General features: G+C 38.6%; 1 protein-coding gene across 2 annotated transcripts in view; it reads left to right on the top strand.

Moving 5' to 3' along the window:
* The window catches only part of cdk19 (cyclin dependent kinase 19), a 114536-nt gene that overhangs the window by 55637 nt on the left and 38257 nt on the right, over window positions 1-20642 (top strand). Inside the window, exons 5-9 of one of the 2 annotated variants that reach the window (XM_030405038.1) lie at window positions 7486-7543; window positions 10789-10920; window positions 11894-12007; window positions 12738-12807; window positions 14998-15070. In XM_030405038.1, the coding sequence (XP_030260898.1) occupies window positions 7486-7543; window positions 10789-10920; window positions 11894-12007; window positions 12738-12807; window positions 14998-15070 (447 nt within the window). Of the gene's footprint in view, window positions 1-7485; window positions 7544-10788; window positions 10921-11863; window positions 12008-12737; window positions 12808-14997; window positions 15071-20642 lie in introns of both variants that reach the window. The other variant, XM_030405037.1, reaches the window with a different exon arrangement.

The raw sequence follows: 20642 nt of genomic DNA, 5'->3' as shown, positions 1-20642 counted from the left end.
GCAGGTGCTTGGCTCTTTGTCACTTCCCTCTGTGGGTGTGAGCATTTAACCAAAATACAACTCACAGTGAGCATGTTAATGCTTAATGGAAAATCTATTCAGTGCTTCGTACTGCTTTCAGAGATTATATGAAAGCCGTAAGTCTTACCATGAGCACCATAGAGACATGCAGTGTGCTGTGGTCTGTTTAGCTGTTGGGGAGGGGCTTCTACCATTATGGCTCCAGTGCTTCTGCCCTTACATAACTGTGTGTTTGTGCTGGTGTGTAGCATGCTCTGCACCATAGGTATGAGGCATGTGCTTTGCATTGCACCATAGCATAACTTTCCATCCCCCACATGTCCTGCCAGTCCTCCACTCCCTTCTTCATGGCCCCACCCACCCCCACGCCCCTACAAGCATTATGTAACAGCCTGCAGCTAGTACCAAGCCCACCAGCCTGCATGGTTAGCTGAGTCAAGATGCTGACTTAGCAGCTCTGCAGGCCAAAGCAAAAGGCATCTCACTCAGCGGAGGACTGTACCAACGGTCTCTGCCGGGAGGGGGAGCATTACTGAAGTTTGCTGCAGTAAATCCCGATCGACCTATATGTACTGTATGTACAATGTTACTGGCTGCAATCACACTGCAGCAGTGCTGCACAGATGCTGATGCTGCTGTTGTCAAGACTGACACTCATAAGAAACTGTGTGTGTGGGGGGGGGGGGGGACCTTGAAGTCAACACAGTACAAATATCTGCCCATTAAATAAAACCACTGAACTTAATCATCTTGACCTAAAATAACATCTAGATGTGATAGAAATACATTAATCCTAGACAGAATAAAAATGTAACAAAGTGAAAACTATTGAAGATAGTAATTATTGAAGATGAAAGATTCTTTGTTGTAGTACAATTAAAATATTTCTTGTTATTAATTTGATTGCTGTAAACATTCTGCAACAACTATTTAAATCAATTCATGTTGCAAATGTTCTTTCCTGTCTCTTATCAGGACAAATTTCAACTCAATCCTGTAAAAAACAAGTTGGTGAGTCTTAGAATATTCATACAAATAATCACAGAAATCATGAAATTTAGTTCAGAGGGCCAAACTTGAAATATTCATAACTAGAAAGGTATTCGGTTGATTATTGACCTAGTGGATTATCAAGGTGTGTATTCAGCATTGTTCCCATTATGAGTTTTGTTGTTTTTTCAGTCAGATTAAATTCAGATACAAATGGGCAACTTTTTCTGTGTCACCACTCTGTAGTCTCACTCAATATCCCTCCTACAACACTATCTGAGTGATGAATCTGCAAAGTAACTAGTAACCAAAGTTTTCAAAGAGATGTAGTCGAGTGGAAGTATGAAGCAGCAGAATATGGAATACTCCATGTATCTTAAAGCTGCTGTAAGTGTTAAATGGCTCTGTCATTTCCTGTCTTTCCTTCCTCTGCTCATTCAGTAAAAGAGAAAAGACATTTTGTGGTATCCTTGACAACGTTATCCAATCAGGACAGCGAACTCCATAAAGAGGCGGTCCTATCTGCTCGTGAACGTGAGAGCAGGATCCTCGTGTTTGCTGCTATGTCTGGCTATTACTATTACTATTACTCACGTGGTGACATAGAGAGAAGGAAGGGTGCTAAATGCAAAACTGACAGAAAGCTAGTTAAAACTGCAGGTACCTCAGCATGTTTACAGCATTCAGTACTTCAGAGAATTATAGTTAGTTTCCTTCCACCATGGGTTATTCTCAATTGTGATTTTTTATTTTTGCTGCAAATCGATATCAGTTCCAAATATCAGTTATCAGTCTTCTTGATTACTAATTATATCAAACCAGCAACCTTCCATTTACTGGACGACCCACTCTACCTCAGCTAAATATTCCATAACCATAACATCACCATTAATAAATGGTGATAGACATGAATCCCTTAGTGACCCCAGATATTTTTGTTGCATATAGTTCATGTCAAGACTGAGGAGCACATTCACGAAAAGACATCTGGTATTTGAAATAAAACTATATCCGTACAAATTAAAAATGCATTTTCTTGAAAAAAATCATCTTAGATGTTTTATTGAATTCAATACATTATTTGGAAACACATTTTTTCTCTTTAAGCTTAGAAACTACAGTGAAGATTTTGGCATATAAAGGTGTAAACAACATATTTTCAAATCTGCAGACTTGGACTTTTTTTTACATTTCAAAACAAGTTCCAATCTACTACAGTTGTAAAGGAAAATGATACATTTGCTGTGAAGCTCCAGAAATGTTTTGTGGACTATGAAACATCACCCAACTCTTTATCAGCATAGGGTTGAGGATATATGGACTGAATTTTCATTAAAGTGATGTGAATTTATCCATTAATAGTACACAGGTAGGGGCTCCTTATGTTACTGGTACGGTATGGTACTTGAACTAAACTGGTAGTTTTAAATGGTTCTGTCGGCTGTGACCTTTTGGCTTGAGGACAGTCTGTTTATGTACTTGCCCATCCTGTTGTATAAGTTTGCTTCAGGCTCCTGAACTGGCCTAGATTTTAACACAAAGATGTAAATGTTTTTGGAAGGGGGCCGTGCCCCTAAGGATTGAATTTAGCAGTCCTCAGTGGGATTGAGACTGTATATTTTCCCTTGGCTCCTCATCCATTTATGAGACTAACCAACTCTCTCTCTCTCTCTCTCTCTCTCTCTCTCTCTCCATATATATATATATATATATATATATATATATATATATATATATATATATATATATATATATATATACACACAATATACCTTATATATATACTTCGCCCATCGCCTACTGGATTTGGCCCCAGTAACCCCGCAACCCCCTTGAAAAAGGGGCGATAAAGCGGTAACATCCCCGCGACCCTGACTGAAAAAGCGGAAAGAAAATGGAATGGAACGGAACAGAACCATATACTAGATTTTTTGTTTTTAATTAGAAACACTAGTGCATTGCCCGTAGGAAGCATGTATTCCTATAGAAAAGTGGGAGGTTAAGTAGCTTTTTCATGGATGGCCAAATGAGGTTGTGTTTGAAGGTGGGACGTCAGGGATATAATTGGCTGTTTTTGATTATACCATTATATGTCACCTTAAAAAATATTTACCTTGCCTTACTTGGTGTAATTATTTTTAGCACAACCTCACATGTGTGACTATACTATATACTATATTAACACTATGGACCTAAAATCACAAAATAACATAAAATCAGAGTAGAAAAAGTTAGTTTTTTTACTGTGAAAACCACAAATATGTTTAATGGACCAATTGCATTAGTTATAATGCAAATATAAATTGTTGTTTGCTAAATTGGTGCATAAGTTTTTGAAATTTACAAAGCTATGTGTAACTATTTACATTTAAATGCAGGCAATGCCTCAGGCTCCTCAGCTCATTCCTGCCTGTTCCACATTCAGCCGTCTCCTCCTTGGTTTGCCTCACAACACGACTCCACTACTCACTAAACACACCACACCAAATATTACATAACACACTAACTATACACTCCAAACACGCTATATGTCACAAATCTCTCAACTCTCAAAACTCGCTATCTCTGTCGCTGTCTCCAACACATCACTGCTGCTGTCAATCATCCGCCGATGTCCCTCCCACATCTTCCTGTTCCTCAACAACCAAACTTGCTGCTTGGACACTTTCGTGACAAAAGCATATTTTTACTGTTTCTTCCTGCACCAGACATAAAGCAAATGTAACGGCAATGTTCGCGAATAAGCATGTTGGACATTATTTACCCTAAATCCGGTTTTGGACGTGCCGGTGCGCCCGCTCCGTTAACTCGGTAGGTAACGTTAGGCCGTGTGGGTCGGCTACAGCTAGCAGCTAGCCACACACAAACATCCACAGATTCAGATCCCACTTTGTTGACCGCGCGTCTCCGGATCTCCTCAGACCCGAACAGACTCAGTCTGGACTTGTTTAATCTCATTAATCCACAACAGTCAGTTTAGATGAACAGAACAGAACAGAATGGGACTGAACCGCCGGCAAAATCCCGGTCCAGCTTGCGCCGCTGCAGGTATAAATCCGCTTGTGACAAAAGCGCATTTTTACTGTCTCTTCCTGCACCAGACACAAAGCAAACGTAACGGCAATGTTCGTGAAAAGGCATGTTGGACATTATTTACCCTAAATCCGGTTTTGGACGTGCCAGTGCGTCCGCTCCGTCGACTCGGGCGGTGGGCCGTGTAGCTAGCGCTAGCCAGCGGCGATTCCGATCCCACTTTGTTGTCCGCGCGTCTCCGGATCTCCTCAGACCCGAACAGACAGGCCACGGTGTGCAGTGGTTGGCTCTGGTGCCCACGTGACTGTGGTGGCTCCGGTGGACAGTGCTTGCAGAATTTGTAAAGCATTTATGAAATAATTCATTCACGCTATCATTGCAGTCCAAACAAATGCTTATTGCACACCACTGAACCACGCAGCAGCCATGTTGAAAGTCTCAGGTCAGTCTGATCCTGATCCGCAGAGATATTTGAGGAACACACACACACACACACACACACACACACACACACACACACACACACAGACAGACAGAGATTCCTTGTATTATAGATAGATTATCTTCTACTCTCATATGTTGCATGCTCATTTTGCATTTTGAAAAGGCACTGACACTCACTCAGAACTTTTAGTAGACAAGGAGAACTAAAATATGTTCAGGATGGGCATATTAATTCAGCAAGGCCTGTTTAGATTTTGAAAGAGGAGCTGTTGAGCCTCCTCTGGCCTTTTAAGAGACGTTTGTCTTTGTGTTTGCCGATCGTGGCGTGTCGTGTTGTGGGCGTGAATAATAGACCTCATTATTAGTGCTGTTTCTATAGCAACAAGATGTGTTTGCCAGGCAGATCTGAGTCAGCCGTGCCAGAGGGTTTACATTTGCACAGACACCCGTGGAGAACAGACAGACTGTTTGACGACAAGCAGATTCTGCATCCTGCTGCATGAGAGGATAACTGTAAAATTAAAAAATACGGGCCTTGTCATTAATGTGCAGCATTATGCCTGTTTGTTTGATACCCCTGGGCCATTCAGTAAATAACAGCACAGTACTTAAAAACATGATCATATCTTTTGTGATATAGTACGGAAGCCCTAGAAGGCCATGCATTCATGCATTTTATTTCCTCCGTTTTCCCGAGATAACGGGATAATTTTCTCGAGATCTCGAGATAACAGAACTTTGTTTTCCTGAGATAACGATATAATTGATTTGATATCTTGAGAAAACAAAACAATAGTGTAGTATATTAAATCACTGCAGGAAACATCATTCAGTGTAGCAATGTCAGAGGAGCAGGAGCATATCGATCACCGCGTCACATATCTTTTCAATTAAGGCCTGACACAAAAATGATCCCGTTATCTTGGGGAAACGACAGTTGTTATTTCGAGATAATAACTCGAGATCTCAAGAAAAAAAAAATCTAATTAACTCGTTATCACGGAAACGGAGGAAATATGCATGGCCCTTTAGGGCTTCCGTAATATAGACTTCCTCGTGCTGCTCACTTTTTGATATTTTATGTTGTGGCAATGGATCACATGTTTATCTGTTATATGAAACTTGATGCACTAAGTGGAGAACCCACTAAAAATGATCATCCAATTGATCAGTTTGTCTCAAAATCAGTGTTGCAGCCTCTTAAGCGCATTGTTTTAAGGCCAATAAATTCAACCTAATTGCTGGGAGAAGCAGGCAGCTGTTGTCAGACAAAATGCTTGGATAAACCCAACATATGCCGCCTGCCTAGCACCTGCCAGCAGACAGACAGTCTGTTAGTTATTAAGTGAACTAGCTAGTGAACATAGTGAAGAATTTTAGCAGCTTAAGAGCAGGAAATTTCCCTGACAGCAACCCAGGGTTAAAATAAAAGTAAATATTAGATTTACATTAGTTGTTGACTATGACACCTACTGTGGTTCCATGTCTGCTAGATGAGTAAATAGGAGAATCATTGCTTACTTGTTTGCAAAAACAATAATATGTCAATGTTGCTGTGCACTGACAAAATTAATTGTTCTAGCTTTAAAGCTGCGCTAATTAGTGCTTATATATGAACATGGAACCAATGACTATGTGTAATGTGAAGGGTTCACACTTAATGACTAAATACAGAGAGAATTTTCACAAACTTTTCAAAGCCCCGCAGCTCTAGCATCTTTCAAATCATTGTTTCTGTTATTCAGCCAGCAGCTACGTTATGGTTCAGCGTTCTTATCATCCTGAATTTGGCCACAGCAGACAGCTGTTTTCAGTAAAAGTAATTCTGATAAACCCACTATTTGCTCCCTGACTAGCACCTAGCAGCAGACAGACAGAGTCAGAGACTAGCTGTTGTGAAGTTAAAAGCTAATAGCTAAAGAGACAAACATGTAGTAGAAAGTAAACAGAAACACAGGTCAGTAATGTTTTGCATTCGTAAAGTGTCCAGAAGCAAAACACCAAATTAATGCTAAATGTTGTGTCATGTCTGCTTAATGTGTAAACATTCAAAAGTTTGTAACATGTTTGCAGCAGGGGTTGGCAATCAAGACCAAATGTAATGTCATGATGTATATAATTATAACTCAACTACAACAGCCACGTGAAGTAATTCTTCTAATCGGCATAGCCATCTCATTGGCTGGCTACATTCCTTCATTATATTTTTACATAGCACAGATCAACTAGTCACTTAGGTTATATGAAGTTTGGAAACAGAAGTACGGAAATGTCAGAGACCGCAATCTCTATAATTTGCATGAGTACATTGTGTGAGCAGATGCTGTATCAGAGTCAAAGTAGCACATTTTTAAATTAGTTTTTTACAGATACAGATAATCAGAAAATTAATATCGGCCCTGATAGTCAACTAGGGCTGATCATTGGTGTACCTAATACATATGGATCACATTACTATGCTCTTGTTTGTCATCGTGCCCAGCACAAAACACTGGCGACTAGTTTGATTAAGTTAAAATAGAGAGTGCATTTGGGCCTACATTTGTTAGGTGACCATAAGCAAGACTCTAAATGCTTACTTTGTGTGTCTACTTGATAAAAGTTTAAATAAAAAACAGATGGTGCTGCTAACGGCTAACTCAGCTTTTACTCTCACAAATTCCTCACACAAAAGCAGATGTACTGGGCCAGGTGCCTGACTATCTTTGACCCCATTCCTGTGTGGGCTCTCACACAGAGTTTTAAGGGCCCTCTCAGAAAATGGCTGACTGACATGCTCATGTGGTTGTGTGGTTTATTAACCAACAGGGCAGTCAGTACAGGCCACTGAACTTGAACATTATGTATGTATTAGAAAATGTGCAGTTTGTTCATTTGGAAAACAGAATCGCTGATAACATTGTGTGTATTTTAAAAGTAGTGTCCCAGGTGAATGATAGACAAATTAAAGTGCGCACTAAATGGTGTGTATATCATATGTTTCTCTGTCTCCTTCAGAAACCAGCTAACATCCTGGTGATGGGGGAAGGTCCTGAACGAGGAAGAGTTAAAATCGGTAAGGTAGATTAAAAGAATATTTCTGTAAACTACTTGACTGATTTGTAATTGATCCAAATGATAGATCCTGCCATCATCATGATAATGGATCAATGAGGCTGTTGACTTGTTTGAGTGACCAGTAGCTGCAGTGTTTAACCTTCCCTCTGAGAGGTTGTCAGGGAGCCCAGATTGGTGCTCTTACATAAGTCAGCTGGCCAGGGGGCTGCTGAGGGGTAGTGCTGCAATGCTGGAGTCTATTTTCAAACCATGTGAGCACAGAAATAGTTCTAAGTTATTGTTTCAGTGCAACTAGATCTTTTACAGTGTAACTGGTGCTGATGAATATTCACTGCACTGTTACTGCACAGGGCTGTAAGAGATGTTTAAGTCAGTAAACAGAACTCCATAAAACAACAAAACTGTTGAGGTGTTTTATTGTTTTATATCTTTATTGTTATATGGAGTTCATTAGATTAGATATGGATGCTCACATTCACCAGCCAAACAGATTGGACCTCCTGTTCACAAAGGAAACTTCATATCAGTTTATGATCAGTTTTTCATGCTTTCACTTTATGTTGAAGTTTTGAGCTGTTTCTTTTAGAGAAGGGCACATTCCCAAACAGAAGGCCAGAGATTATACAAAAATGTTGACTCAATTCAAGACATTAAAGAAAGTTAAAGAAATGTTAAAATTCCTCACAATCATATGGATAAAATTTATTTATTTCCAAAACTGCCATTATATTGAAGCAAGCTCAAGATATCTCAGAAGTTGTTTAAGAATAGATCAGAGAAACGTATGTATTTAATAGAAGAATACGAATATAACCTGTAAGTTAGTTAGTTGTGTATATTTTGATCTATCTAGTAATTTAAAAACAAATGATAAAATTGGTTATCAGGCTTTTTAGATGTAAAGCATAGAGAGTCTGTGTTGTTTATGTGATACTCCTGATTAATGGAAGTTTCCTTAAAAATGAATATTCAGTCAGTATTTAAAACCCTCATACATGATGGAATGTAGAGTGAAGTGTCGTAGTCCACAGAACATTTCTGGATCTTCACAATAAAACAGTGTGCAGAATTCTGCTAAACAGCTGAAGTAGATGGGGACTTGTTTTAAACACAAAATACAAACCATTAAATAGCTCCATACAGCTCGTCCCTTGAAAAGTCTCTGGAAGCCCCGAGATCTCATATTGATTTAACACCCCTAGACTCTGGCCTCCTTTTCAAACAGGTGCACATTATTGCCTATAGCTTTGAAGCTGCATTGAAGATGTTGGCTTCAAAAAGAGTGTAAGTAAAGTCTTTCCGAATCAATTTGGGATCTCAGGGCTTCCAGAGATTGGGATTATAGTAAACGAGCTGTAAAAGTTGCTCCTTTAGTTGTTTAGGAAAATGCTGCAATGCTGCAGTGAAGCTCCAGAAATGTTTTGTTGACTACGAAACTTCCTCTGACTTTACATCCACATGGGGGGAGTAGATAAAGACTGAATTTCCATTTCTGGGTGATTTTTCTTTAGAATTATGTTAAGCTTCCTTGAAATTAATTAAATAATGTGGTCCAGACCTGTTGCAATTGGAAAGTGTCATGAGATAATTGTTGTGAATTTGCAGTATACAAATAAGGTTTGATTGATTGATTTATCAATCGATTTATCAATCGATTGATTGATTGATTGATTGATTGATTGATTGATAATGTTATATTTACATATATTTATGAACTAAAGATAAAAACACAGGTTGCATGAACTTTTGTTGTAGACAAAGACATGGATGAGGTGGAAGCACTTTTCAGCTTTAAATAGTGTCTGAAGGTATTTCCTTCAGGCTGCATACAGCCCTGACAACCCTAACAAGCTGAGCAACAAACAAGATGAGACAACCTGTACATAACTTGAGAGGCGAAACCTAAGGCAACACAAGTGCCTCACTCAATGCATCTGATTGCTTGAGTCAGAGGTGAACGTAAACCCACTCAGACAATTGAATCAACATTTTTATCATCTCCTCTCTTTGCTCATCTTGATTTTGGCAGCTGGACGGACAGAGGATGCTGTGAAGAGAGATCTTTGCCTCAAATTGTAAACATCAGGGTGACAGGTCACAGACACACACACGAACACAAATGTAAAGATATTAACTGCCACTGTACACAATATAAGTCCTCATGAACAAATTCAGCAACCAAGAGTCGTACAGGCAGCAGGAAATTAAACATAGGGAGAGTCTGAGGAGGGTGCCCGAGTACAGAACTGAGCAGTAAGACCACAAAGCAGCTGTCACGTGTGAGAGAGGTTCTGCCGTGTGAGCGCTGCGGGGCATACACGCATACTGCTCAGTGAATCAACCTGACTTTTCACAATTTGGGGGTGGATACCAAGCGAGGCACTAGCCTTCTGATGATTGATAACTTTTAACACAGTCACACCCATACAGACCTCCAGATTGACAGCTTCTATTTACTGAGCAACAGGAAGACGTGTTGGCCAGAGGCTTCGGAGTTTCAACAAGAACTATTTGATATGCTAAGATGTGTATTATATTTTAGTTTGTAAGAGATTTATTTAGATAAGTATTTCCGTCAATGCAGCCTAAATTAATAATCCATACATGTAACAGTTTGTCAGTGACACAATATAAGATACTTTCCAGTGTTTTGTCAGAGTCTGATCCACAGTCAAATACTGCTGGACTCCTGTTAAGCCTGTGTTCTTATGCCAAGCTGTGCAGGTTAAGGTTGGCAGATGGCACACATATTAACAGGAAACAGACTGTTTGACATGCAATTTAACTCTCATTTACTCATATTACTTTTTTACAATGTAAATCTTTATCTTTTTTATTTTTGTAACCTGTCGCGGCACAACTGCAGTGCAGTTCACTACTACTATTGTAAATAGGAGTGAATATACTGTTGTATAAATGTGCCTTATTCTTTACTATTTTTTAAAGAACTAGTGTTTTTGACTTGGGTCATCAGAGAATGTGTGATTATTAGTTCAATAAATATGTTTCTCCGTTTCTCAGTTCTGTTGAGTTAAGCTAGGACAGATGTGTTTTTACATTAAATATAACCTTGGGCAGATCAGGTCAAATTATTCAGCCCTGAAGCCTGACTGACAACAGAAGAAACTTTGTTGAGCAGCCATGTGTGGCCATGACAGCAGCTTTGGGCTTAAGGTCATCCTGTACTCCTCTCTTTGATAATGTCTTTGTTTTACCTCTGTCTTCTCCCCACACTTCCTGTAGCTGACATGGGTTTCGCCCGACTCTTTAACTCTCCACTGAAGCCACTGGCGGACCTTGACCCCGTGGTGGTGACATTCTGGTACAGGGCCCCTGAGCTCCTGCTGGGGGCCCGGCACTACACCAAAGCTATCGGTGAGTGAGTGAATGTGTGTGTGTGTGTGTGTGTGTGTGTGCATGTGTGTGTGCGCATGTGTGTGTGTGTCTGCGCTAACTCATGACTTTGATCCCTGGTTGCTGCTCGACTCAAAACAGGTTTGTTCAGATGAGTACTTTTTAACAACACACTCAACACAATTAGTCTGTCTTATCATTTTCATTCCTGGAACATCAGCGTCAGTGACTCAGGTCTCCACCCTGTTTTCTATTATATCTAAATATGTTTGAGGTGTGAAAGAGACAGACAGTCAGATATAAAAACTCCCCTTGTGTTTAAAGGAATTGTTTGATATCTTGAGAAATACACTTTTCTATTTCTTTTCTAGCGTTAAATGAGAAGATCTAACCAAATTCATGTCATGGTAAAAATGAGGCTACAGCCATAGTCCTTTATCTTGGTAACAGGGGGGAACAACTAACTTGAAAACAAAATGTGGCTTCCAGCATCCCTGAAGGGGACCAATTATCACATTGAATTGAAATGTTTGTTTTATCCATATAAAAAGGACCCATATTACTAATCTTTTTATCTAACTCTCCACCAAATATTTCCCAAATTGTCATGTCCGTTGACGTCTAATCCAATTCCAATGAATCATTTTATTTCAAATAATCTCAACCTACCTGTTTTTCAAAATACTGGGGGGGAATAGCGAAGGGTGAAAACTGGTCCTAAATCTTGTGTGAGCAGGCTGTCCTTTAGTTATTCCAGGATTTTAGACAATGCACTAATGTACTTACATTTACGTTTAGAGCATTTATCAGACACTTCTGTCCAAAGCGACGCGCAATAAATACATTTGTCACAAGAAAGAAACCCAGGACTTCAAGAACACTTAAACTAACTGGTGTGTGTGTGTGTGTGTGTGTGTGTGCGTGTGTGTGCGCGCGCGTGCGTGTGTGTGTGTACATGCACCAGATATTTGGGCGATTGGCTGCATCTTTGCAGAGCTGTTAACGTCCGAGCCCATCTTTCACTGTCGCCAGGAAGACATCAAGACCAGTAACCCCTTCCATCATGACCAGCTGGACAGGATATTCAGTGTCATGGGATTCCCTGCAGGTCTGCACACACTACACACCACTACAACTACACACAGACAACACAGCCTGCAATAGCCCTCTGAATTAGCTCAGCTTTTGGTGGACATGTGGTTTTGGTTGACATCCACTAATCACAACAGTCACTCTCCTCTGTGAGTCTATTAGACAAAATGGATTTAAAATGTCTCTCTTTAAGACTCAGATTCCTTAAAAAATTGAGATCGTGTGTAAAACTTTGATAAAACTAGAATGCAAACAAAGAAACTGTGTTTAATGGCAACAGTTTTCAGAAGTATTCATGAGCCCACTTAGTCTAATATCCTACATATAATACATTACAGTGCCTATAAAAGGTAATCACACCCTTTGATGTTTTCCCCTTTTATAGCTTTACAAAATGGAATCATGGTTAGTATAATTCAGCTTTTTTGGAAAGAAACAATTAAAAAATAAAAATCTTTTATGTCAAAGTGACCTTTTTTTTGTAAATTCTTTGTCAAAAAGTGATTCTCTTAACAATAGCAATAACTTTTTTAAACTTCCATCAAATTCAGAATAAAAATATATTCACAAAAATCTATGGAGGTGATGAGGTAGCACACCAAATATATTAAAGAATTGTGGTTGTAAAACTGACTTACTGTAAAATCTTTATAAAAAAAAAAAAAGAAAACAATATGTCACACGTACTTTATAAAGTTGTTGTATGTTTATGAAACAATTTGTTTGCGTGTGTGCTTTCCCCACAGATAAGGACTGGGAAGACATCAGGAAGATGCCAGAGTACCCAACACTGCAGAAAGACTTCAGGAGGACAACGTGAGTAGATGCTGTGATGGTCTGACCCTGATCACACACTCACAGACCAACACACTACATACAGGGTTTCCGTAGGGTCTTAAAAAGTATAGAATTTGACAATCTCAATTTTAGCCTTAAAAAGTCCTAAATACAGCCATATATTGCATATAGGTCTCAAATTCATTTTAGTTCGGTCTTAAATGTACGTTCATTTACCAAGCTTGTTGTAATGTGTTTTGTTTTTGTTTTGGGCCGTACGTCGACGTCGCTGCCATATTGAATGTGGCTGCTCTGCCCCGTGAACTAATTCAAGTCAATAGAGTGAACTTTATAAAGCACCCTTTACAAAGCGCTATAAGTTAATGCCCCTCATTTACACATTCACACACATACGGATATATTCAGGGAACAGAGAGGAACCAAAAAAAACATCTCTAATGTCCTCTGATGATTATAAACGTTAACTACTCCTTATATGTTCAGTGTACAGGACGGCACCAAACACACATATGTATTTTTATAATGTTTTTATGTGTTTACAGCCACCAATGTATGTAACACTGTTACTGTGATGATAAATGACAGTTAAATATTGAATCTGTGTCTATGATCCTACCAGATCCTGACCGTCGTAAATCCGTAAATTGACTTCACTTTTCTTGGTTGGTACAAAAGATTTCAAAGATCAAAAACGTCACCAGGAGTATTTAAGGCTGAGTCCAGTAGAACTTTATTTGCCGGCAAACAAAGCACAAGATCAGACACAGACAAAATCTGTAAAAAAAACGAACTGACCCGAGGTTTAAAGTAGAACTGGGAGTGTCTTCTCAGGCTCCATGGCCTCAACCAATCCCTTTTCTTCTTTATTTCTGCTTACACTGCTATTTTTGTCATGTCATTACCCATAACCGCTTCATCCCTTTTATGGGGTTGCGGGGTTTGTTGCTGGAGCCAATCCCAGCTGTCTCCGGGCAAGGACAGGGTACTCCCTGGACAAGTCGCCAGCTCATCGCAGGGCCCTTACTGATGGCAAACGCCGCCATGCTAGGTGCCAACTGCACATCAGGAGCAATTTGGGGTTCAGTATCTTGCTCAAGGATACTTCGACATGCAGCTCAGCACAGCCTGAGCCAGGATTTGAATCAGCGACCTTCCGATCACCAGTCGACCTGCTCTACCCGCTGAGCCGTGCAGAACTGCACGCACGCCTGTAGCTCTTCGCCTCGCTTCGGGTTTTATAAACAGGTGCTTTTCCTCTATCTATATCATCGGCTCCTAGAAGCTCTGGCCAGAAGGCTTTTTGATAACTCAGTCCTCTTCTTGATATATCCCATTATATCTGAGCACTCTTGGTACTGCATTTTTAAGAACAATAAAAGTGTTTTAATCACTTGATTACCCTTCATTTCTTACTTGTATCATTATAACAGTTATCATTAGTCACTATCTACTTACTATGGTTATTTTATACTACAGCACCAACTATGGGAAAGTGTAAATTTAACAAGTATTGGCTTGAACTACCAGAATTCAGTTGGTTAAAAGCGGTGAGTCATAATGAATCTGAAGCGCAGTGTACATTGTGCAAGAGAACCCTCAACTTGGGCACAAGCTCTGGTGTCACACACAAAATCAGAAAAACACCAGTTAGCTTCTAAAAGTCTCCAGCAAAGTCACGCTATCACACACTTCCGTACGCCTTCATCACCAGTTCACAGTCCAAGTTCATCCAGTTCTGCTCGACCTGAACTCTGCACTACCTCTGCCGTCTCACAGTCAAGCGACATTGAAACCATCTTCGTCTCAATTTCTCTCACACACACACACCAGGGTTATTATAGTTAACTAAATTAATTTCCTAGATAAAAACTAAACTAAAACTGCTTAATCAGTTGTCAAACTATCTAAAACTAAACTGAAATAAAAAGCAAACTGAAAAACTAAAATAAAAACTAATGAAAATTTAAAAACTATAATAAACCTGACACACACTCACTCTCTTCTTCATTGTTTGAGTTGCTCTGTGAATGGCAATACATTTATAATTTGGTTATTTTTGAAAGTAATTCTGCGACTGCATTTTTCCTTACTTTTTCGTACTTTGTTTAGGTCTTTAATTTAGTTCAAAATGGTCTTAAAAAGTCTTAAATTTGACTTGTTCAGACCTGTCAGTCACTTTTCTATTTTTGTGTTTTTTTTGTCTAACAGGTATGCAAACAGCAGTTTAATCAAATACATGGAGAAGCATAAAGTGAAACCTGACAGCAAAGTCTTTCTGTTGGTAGGTATACACACACACACCCACACACCCACACACACACACACACAGTATAATTAGAGATCTGTCCTTTATCAGTTTTCAAAAGAATTACTGTAAAAAACATTCTTTAAACCTTGTACGGTCCTCTAACTTATTGTGTTGAACTGGATTAGACTGGACTAACAGCCTTGAGGTGTGAAGGAGGGATGAGTCATTGTTTACACGGTAACCGTATAGAAAACGCGTGAATACACACAGAAGCCTTGTCTGACAGTTGAGTGTATATGACAAAGGATAACAAAATAATCTATTACTAGCTGATCTAGACACTGTACGCTGAGCTGTATTGGCCAAATGACAGGCTAGTCAGATTGGAAGCCTTTTTTTTGGTTCAGGACTTTCTTTTTCACACTCCTGCCTGAAAACAACTTTTTGAGGGACAAACTAATTTCTTACAAGGGGAAGAAAGCCTCAATCAGACACTCATTTTAATGAAGAACGCTTACAGAGGATGCTAGAAATATGTGTGCTGTTCAAACATTACTGTGACATAATTTACTGACGTAAAGAAACCTCAGTTCAGTACAGCTTATTTTATCGATATTGTAAGCCATCCTAAGTATAACTGGATTAAGATATGACCTGTACTTCACTCTAGTCTAAAAGATCACATATTTTCAAAAAGAGAGAGCCAATAAGTAATACATCATATTTAGGCATTATTGTGTTTGTTTTAAATGTGATGCAACTGGCTGTTGTTGAATGATTGTTAATGAACTGAATGGTGTGTAATGCAGTCAGAAGCACAGAGTCTCAGAGAAAAAACAAGACATGAGGTGAAGTTGAAAACCAGGTAGTAATACATCAAAGCTCAGTCTGAGACAAATGAAACATCCAGGGGTTGGCATGTTCCAAGACCAAGTGAGTAATGGGAAGAAGTTGTTGATGATCGAGACGGCAGGAGACATGCAGGGACAGGAACTGAAACAACAATACACGCAAGTCTTAAACGGATTAAAGAGGAAATACAACATGGAATGACAAACAGGATGTTATAGGACAGTGACAAACTTTGTCTTGTGTCCCTCTTTAATCACATTTGATTTGAAAGGAAGTGATGACTGTCCAACCCCAATTCGCTCACTCAACTCAAAAATGTTGTGTAAACAGCTTGCACTCAAAACTGTTAGTTTAGTACAGTGCAGTAACATGAAAGTTTTGAGTACACAGACACAAAATAACTGTGTCACATGACCCTTGTCTGACTGGACATTTATGTCAGTTCAACAGAACTTTTTTAATCACACAACAAAATAATTTATGTTTTGTGAGCATTTAATTCTATGTCATATTTACAGGAAATATATGTTACATGACATTCATTCATTTTTTTAGGTTTATTAAGCGTAAACAAAATAGTGTGTCATAATTTAGTCATTTTATGTATAAACAACAGTTATATATTGTAATTTTAAAGTCAAATTAACAACATTTTTCATTATTCAGCTAAATCCAAATTAGCTCACTCTACTCAAAGATTTAGTGGAAACAGCTTGCACACTAAACTTTTCAGAACAGTAACATGAAAGTTATGAGTACACCTAACTCAAAATAAATGTGTCACATGACCCTTGTCTGACCTGAGATTTCTGTCAGTTTAACATAATATTTTCAATCAACTGATAAAATAATTTGTGTCTTGGTAACATAGAAGTGTATGTCATATTAAGTGGCAATACCTAGCATACATAACACAAAATTAATGAGTTGTTAAATGTATATATCAATGGTTTTTCAACACAAACACAATGATGTGACTTAACTAAATTTGTTTTTGTACAGCAACTAATACATATTAAAGTCTTATAGTCAACTCAACATAAAGTTATTCATTTTCTAACCAGTCTTTTTTTAGTGCAATTAACGAAAATCTTTATAAAATACGGTGACACATTTGTAATTGTACATTTGAACTATATATTCTGTTGTTTAAACCTATTAATTTTCTTTTGAAAAAATTTCTGTCATTGTGTGCATTAAACATAAAATATTTAGGTTTAAACGACAATTTACAGCCTGTGAACGTCGCGTTCGTCTGTCCCACATATTGACGGAAACGAACCATGACATATGTGGAGATCGCGGGGGTGCTAATAGGCGCGTTCAAGTTGAACTCCTGCTGACTGACTGCTGCAGCGAAATCTGCTGGCGACTGCAGGGGCGGGGCTACAAACGCTGCTATGAAGTCGGACACTGGGCGCGTTCAAGTTGACCTCCTGCTGCCTGATCACATCAGCGAGATCTGCTGGTGACAGCAGGGGCGGGGCTACAAACGCTGCTATGAAGTCGGACACTCTCTCTTCCCGTAGACGTGACGTGACTTGGCCGAGCTTGCGGTGTTTGCCTTCTTCGTCGGCGAAGAAGTGGAGGAAATTGAAATTCCATTAATGTTTGATTACAATCAACAACGACTGCGATCAGTTTTCTTAAGTGATGCTATGGGAACTTTTCTGGCCTTTTTCTCATATTAATCTCCTTCAGAAATTATTCAATCTGAGATGTTCAAAATATTAGTCAACCAAAACATTTGGGCTGAGGGAATAGAGCAGTAGAACTGCTGCTGTGTTGCATGCAGACAACCGGGGATCAAGACCCGTGTCAAGCCTGTATTTTTGCAGAGGATGTGTTCATCTGATTACTTTTTATGTATGTATGTATATATATATATATATATATATATATATATGTATATATATATATGTATATATATATATATATATATATATATATATATATATATATATATATATATATATATATATATACACATATATATATATACACATATATATATATATATATATATATATATATATATAAATATATATATATGTACGGACAGTTCATATTTAGAGACAACAGAATGTGACAGCTTTGTCACAATAACAACTTCAAATTTGGATACTTTGTAATTGCTTCACTTCAAACGGTCACACAGTGGCTCATCAAGAGTAGATGAAGAGCCTAAATGTTGTCTTACTGTAAATGATCATGTTCTGTTTTCCTTGTAATGTCACCATTAAATACATTTGAACTTTGTCTATCTGGTACATTATAGTAAGTCTTGCACAATAACAATACAATTACAACAGTTATTCATTATTATGATGACAACTGTGCTTAGGTGCATCATGATTAAATCACAGCTGAGGGGAATTTGCTGACTACATTTAACAAATAAGCATAACTGTAGACACATAAGATGATGTATTTTCTCATAGCAACATTTTTCACAATGAATGAAATACATTTCACTGAATGAATGAAATACAATAATCAGAACAAATGACTGAATCAGATGCCTTGTCCCGCTGCACCATCTCATCACACGCAGAATAGCTCAGGATAATTCTTTGTATTGTTAATGTGACGGGAACAGAAAGGGTTAATTAATAAGAGTGGATAGTACAGATAACACTGAACACAGCAGTTAACCACTTCTCCATCATCACCCTAAGATGACAGAACTGAGCAGTTTATTGACGACATCTTTCGCGTCATCATCTGTTGCGTTACATGAAGGATTTTATAGGTTTATTCATGTTGACTATCCATAGGTGCAGCCACACGACTGCGACTTATCTGAAAGTATTTGATATTTGAGTTAAGGCATAGACCTTATGGATATGTAAATTCATCGAAACACACGTCATATACGTCAGCGTAGATGAGAGCCAATTAGGGCAAAGTCCTGACGTCATGAAGGTGGGTCTGGGGTCGCGCAGCACCTGGAGAGCAACTGCGTGAATGCTCTGCAGCAGCCTCGCTCCCGCGATAACTTACGGTCATGTGACATCAGATGCGGAGCAGAAACCACTCCCATCCAGGTCATCGTGGACACATTTTAACCAGCATGCATCACGATTTATGCAGCGCTGCTTGATCTTGAACTCGCCTACTCTCTCTTCCCGTAGACGTGACGTGACTTGGCTGAGCTTGCGGTGTTTGCCTTCTTTGTCTGGGAAAAAGTGGAGGAAATTGAAATTCCATTAATGTTTGAGGAAAAATCAACAACGATTGCGATCAGTTTTCCTACCTGATGCTATGGGAACTTTGCTGGCCTTTTTCTCATATTAATCTCCTTCGGAAATTATTCAGTCTGAGATGTTTAAAATAGTAGTCAACCGAAACATGTAGGATGAGGGAATAGAGCAGTGAACTGCTGCCGTGTTGCATGCAGACGACCGGGGATCAAGACCCGTCTCAAGCCTGTCTCTTGCAGAGGATGTATTCATCTGTTATGTGTGTGTGTGTGTGTGTATATATATATATATATATATATATATATATATATATATATATGTGTGTATATGTATGTATGTGTATATATATATATATATATATATATATATATATATATATATATATATATATATATATATATATACTAGGGCCGGGACTTTAACGCGTTAATTACGATTAATTAATTACACAAAAAATAACGCGTTAAAAAAATTAACGCATTTTAATCGCACTAATTTTTGCACCGCGGAACGTTTCTCACTGGATGAGTTTCAGGGGTACCGATTATACTGGAGCACCAACAAACGTTCATGCATAGCGTTCATCGTTGGGCAGTAACGTTGCTACAAGTAGCGCGTTACTAGTTTAACTACATTTCTCAGTAGCGTGGTGGTAGCGTCGCTACTTTCTGAATGAAATAGCTTTTCAGTAGCTTAGCTCTTTTATTGACCAAGTAGCGCGGTAGCGTCCACACAAGCTACATTTTTATGAACACCTCTGAAGTTCAGCGCAGCGGAGCTTTCTGTTGCGGTCTGAAATGAAAGGATAAGTCGGTGATGCCACCGCCACACATGGCCGTGTATGTGGAGCCGACAGAAGCACTTCCGTATGACGGTGACACCACGGACTAATCCTAGCATACAACGTCTCTGCTGCTCGGGAATACAGACAGGTTAGCATGAGTCAGTTACGTTACTTGATGGAAAGATGGCAGAGGGTGAGGAAGACGGAGACGAGTTGATCCCGAGGGATGCAAAAGACAAACTTGAATAATAAACAAATACAGTAACAGAGAAACATTACTCTGAATTGTTACTTTTGTCATTTTTAACCAGCACAGGATACAGCAAAAATGCAATTTCTACAAAACCAAAGTATGGTGATTAGTCAAAATGATTAGCTTAAAATGTATGTAGATATAGCTACTACTACAGAGTGGGCCTAATAAAAATACCACTTTTGAAACTGCCAGTTATATGAGACACTGGTTGATGGATACAGTACTTTATTAATGTCAAAGGGAAATTAAAGTGTTACAGCCACTTGACATAAATCAAAATCCAAAAACAATGAGGTAGGTAAAAGAAACAAATACAATTAAAGGCTGAATTATATACAATAACTCAATAGACTAACTCAAATATCAAATATAAATTATAAAGCTGAAACTAGAAGACAAGAGAACCTTAACGAAAACTACAACTATAATATACTATTTGCTGTTTAATTATGTTAATATGCTACAGTGTAGGACACTGTCCATTAGTGTAAGTCAGGTGGATATTGCTGT

This window comes from Sparus aurata, chromosome 22 (assembly GCF_900880675.1).
Source record: "Sparus aurata chromosome 22, fSpaAur1.1, whole genome shotgun sequence".
NCBI classification, from domain to species: domain Eukaryota; kingdom Metazoa; phylum Chordata; class Actinopteri; order Spariformes; family Sparidae; genus Sparus; species Sparus aurata.
The sequence above is the reverse complement of the archived record's forward strand: the minus strand, read 5'-3'. Positions and strand labels throughout refer to the sequence as shown.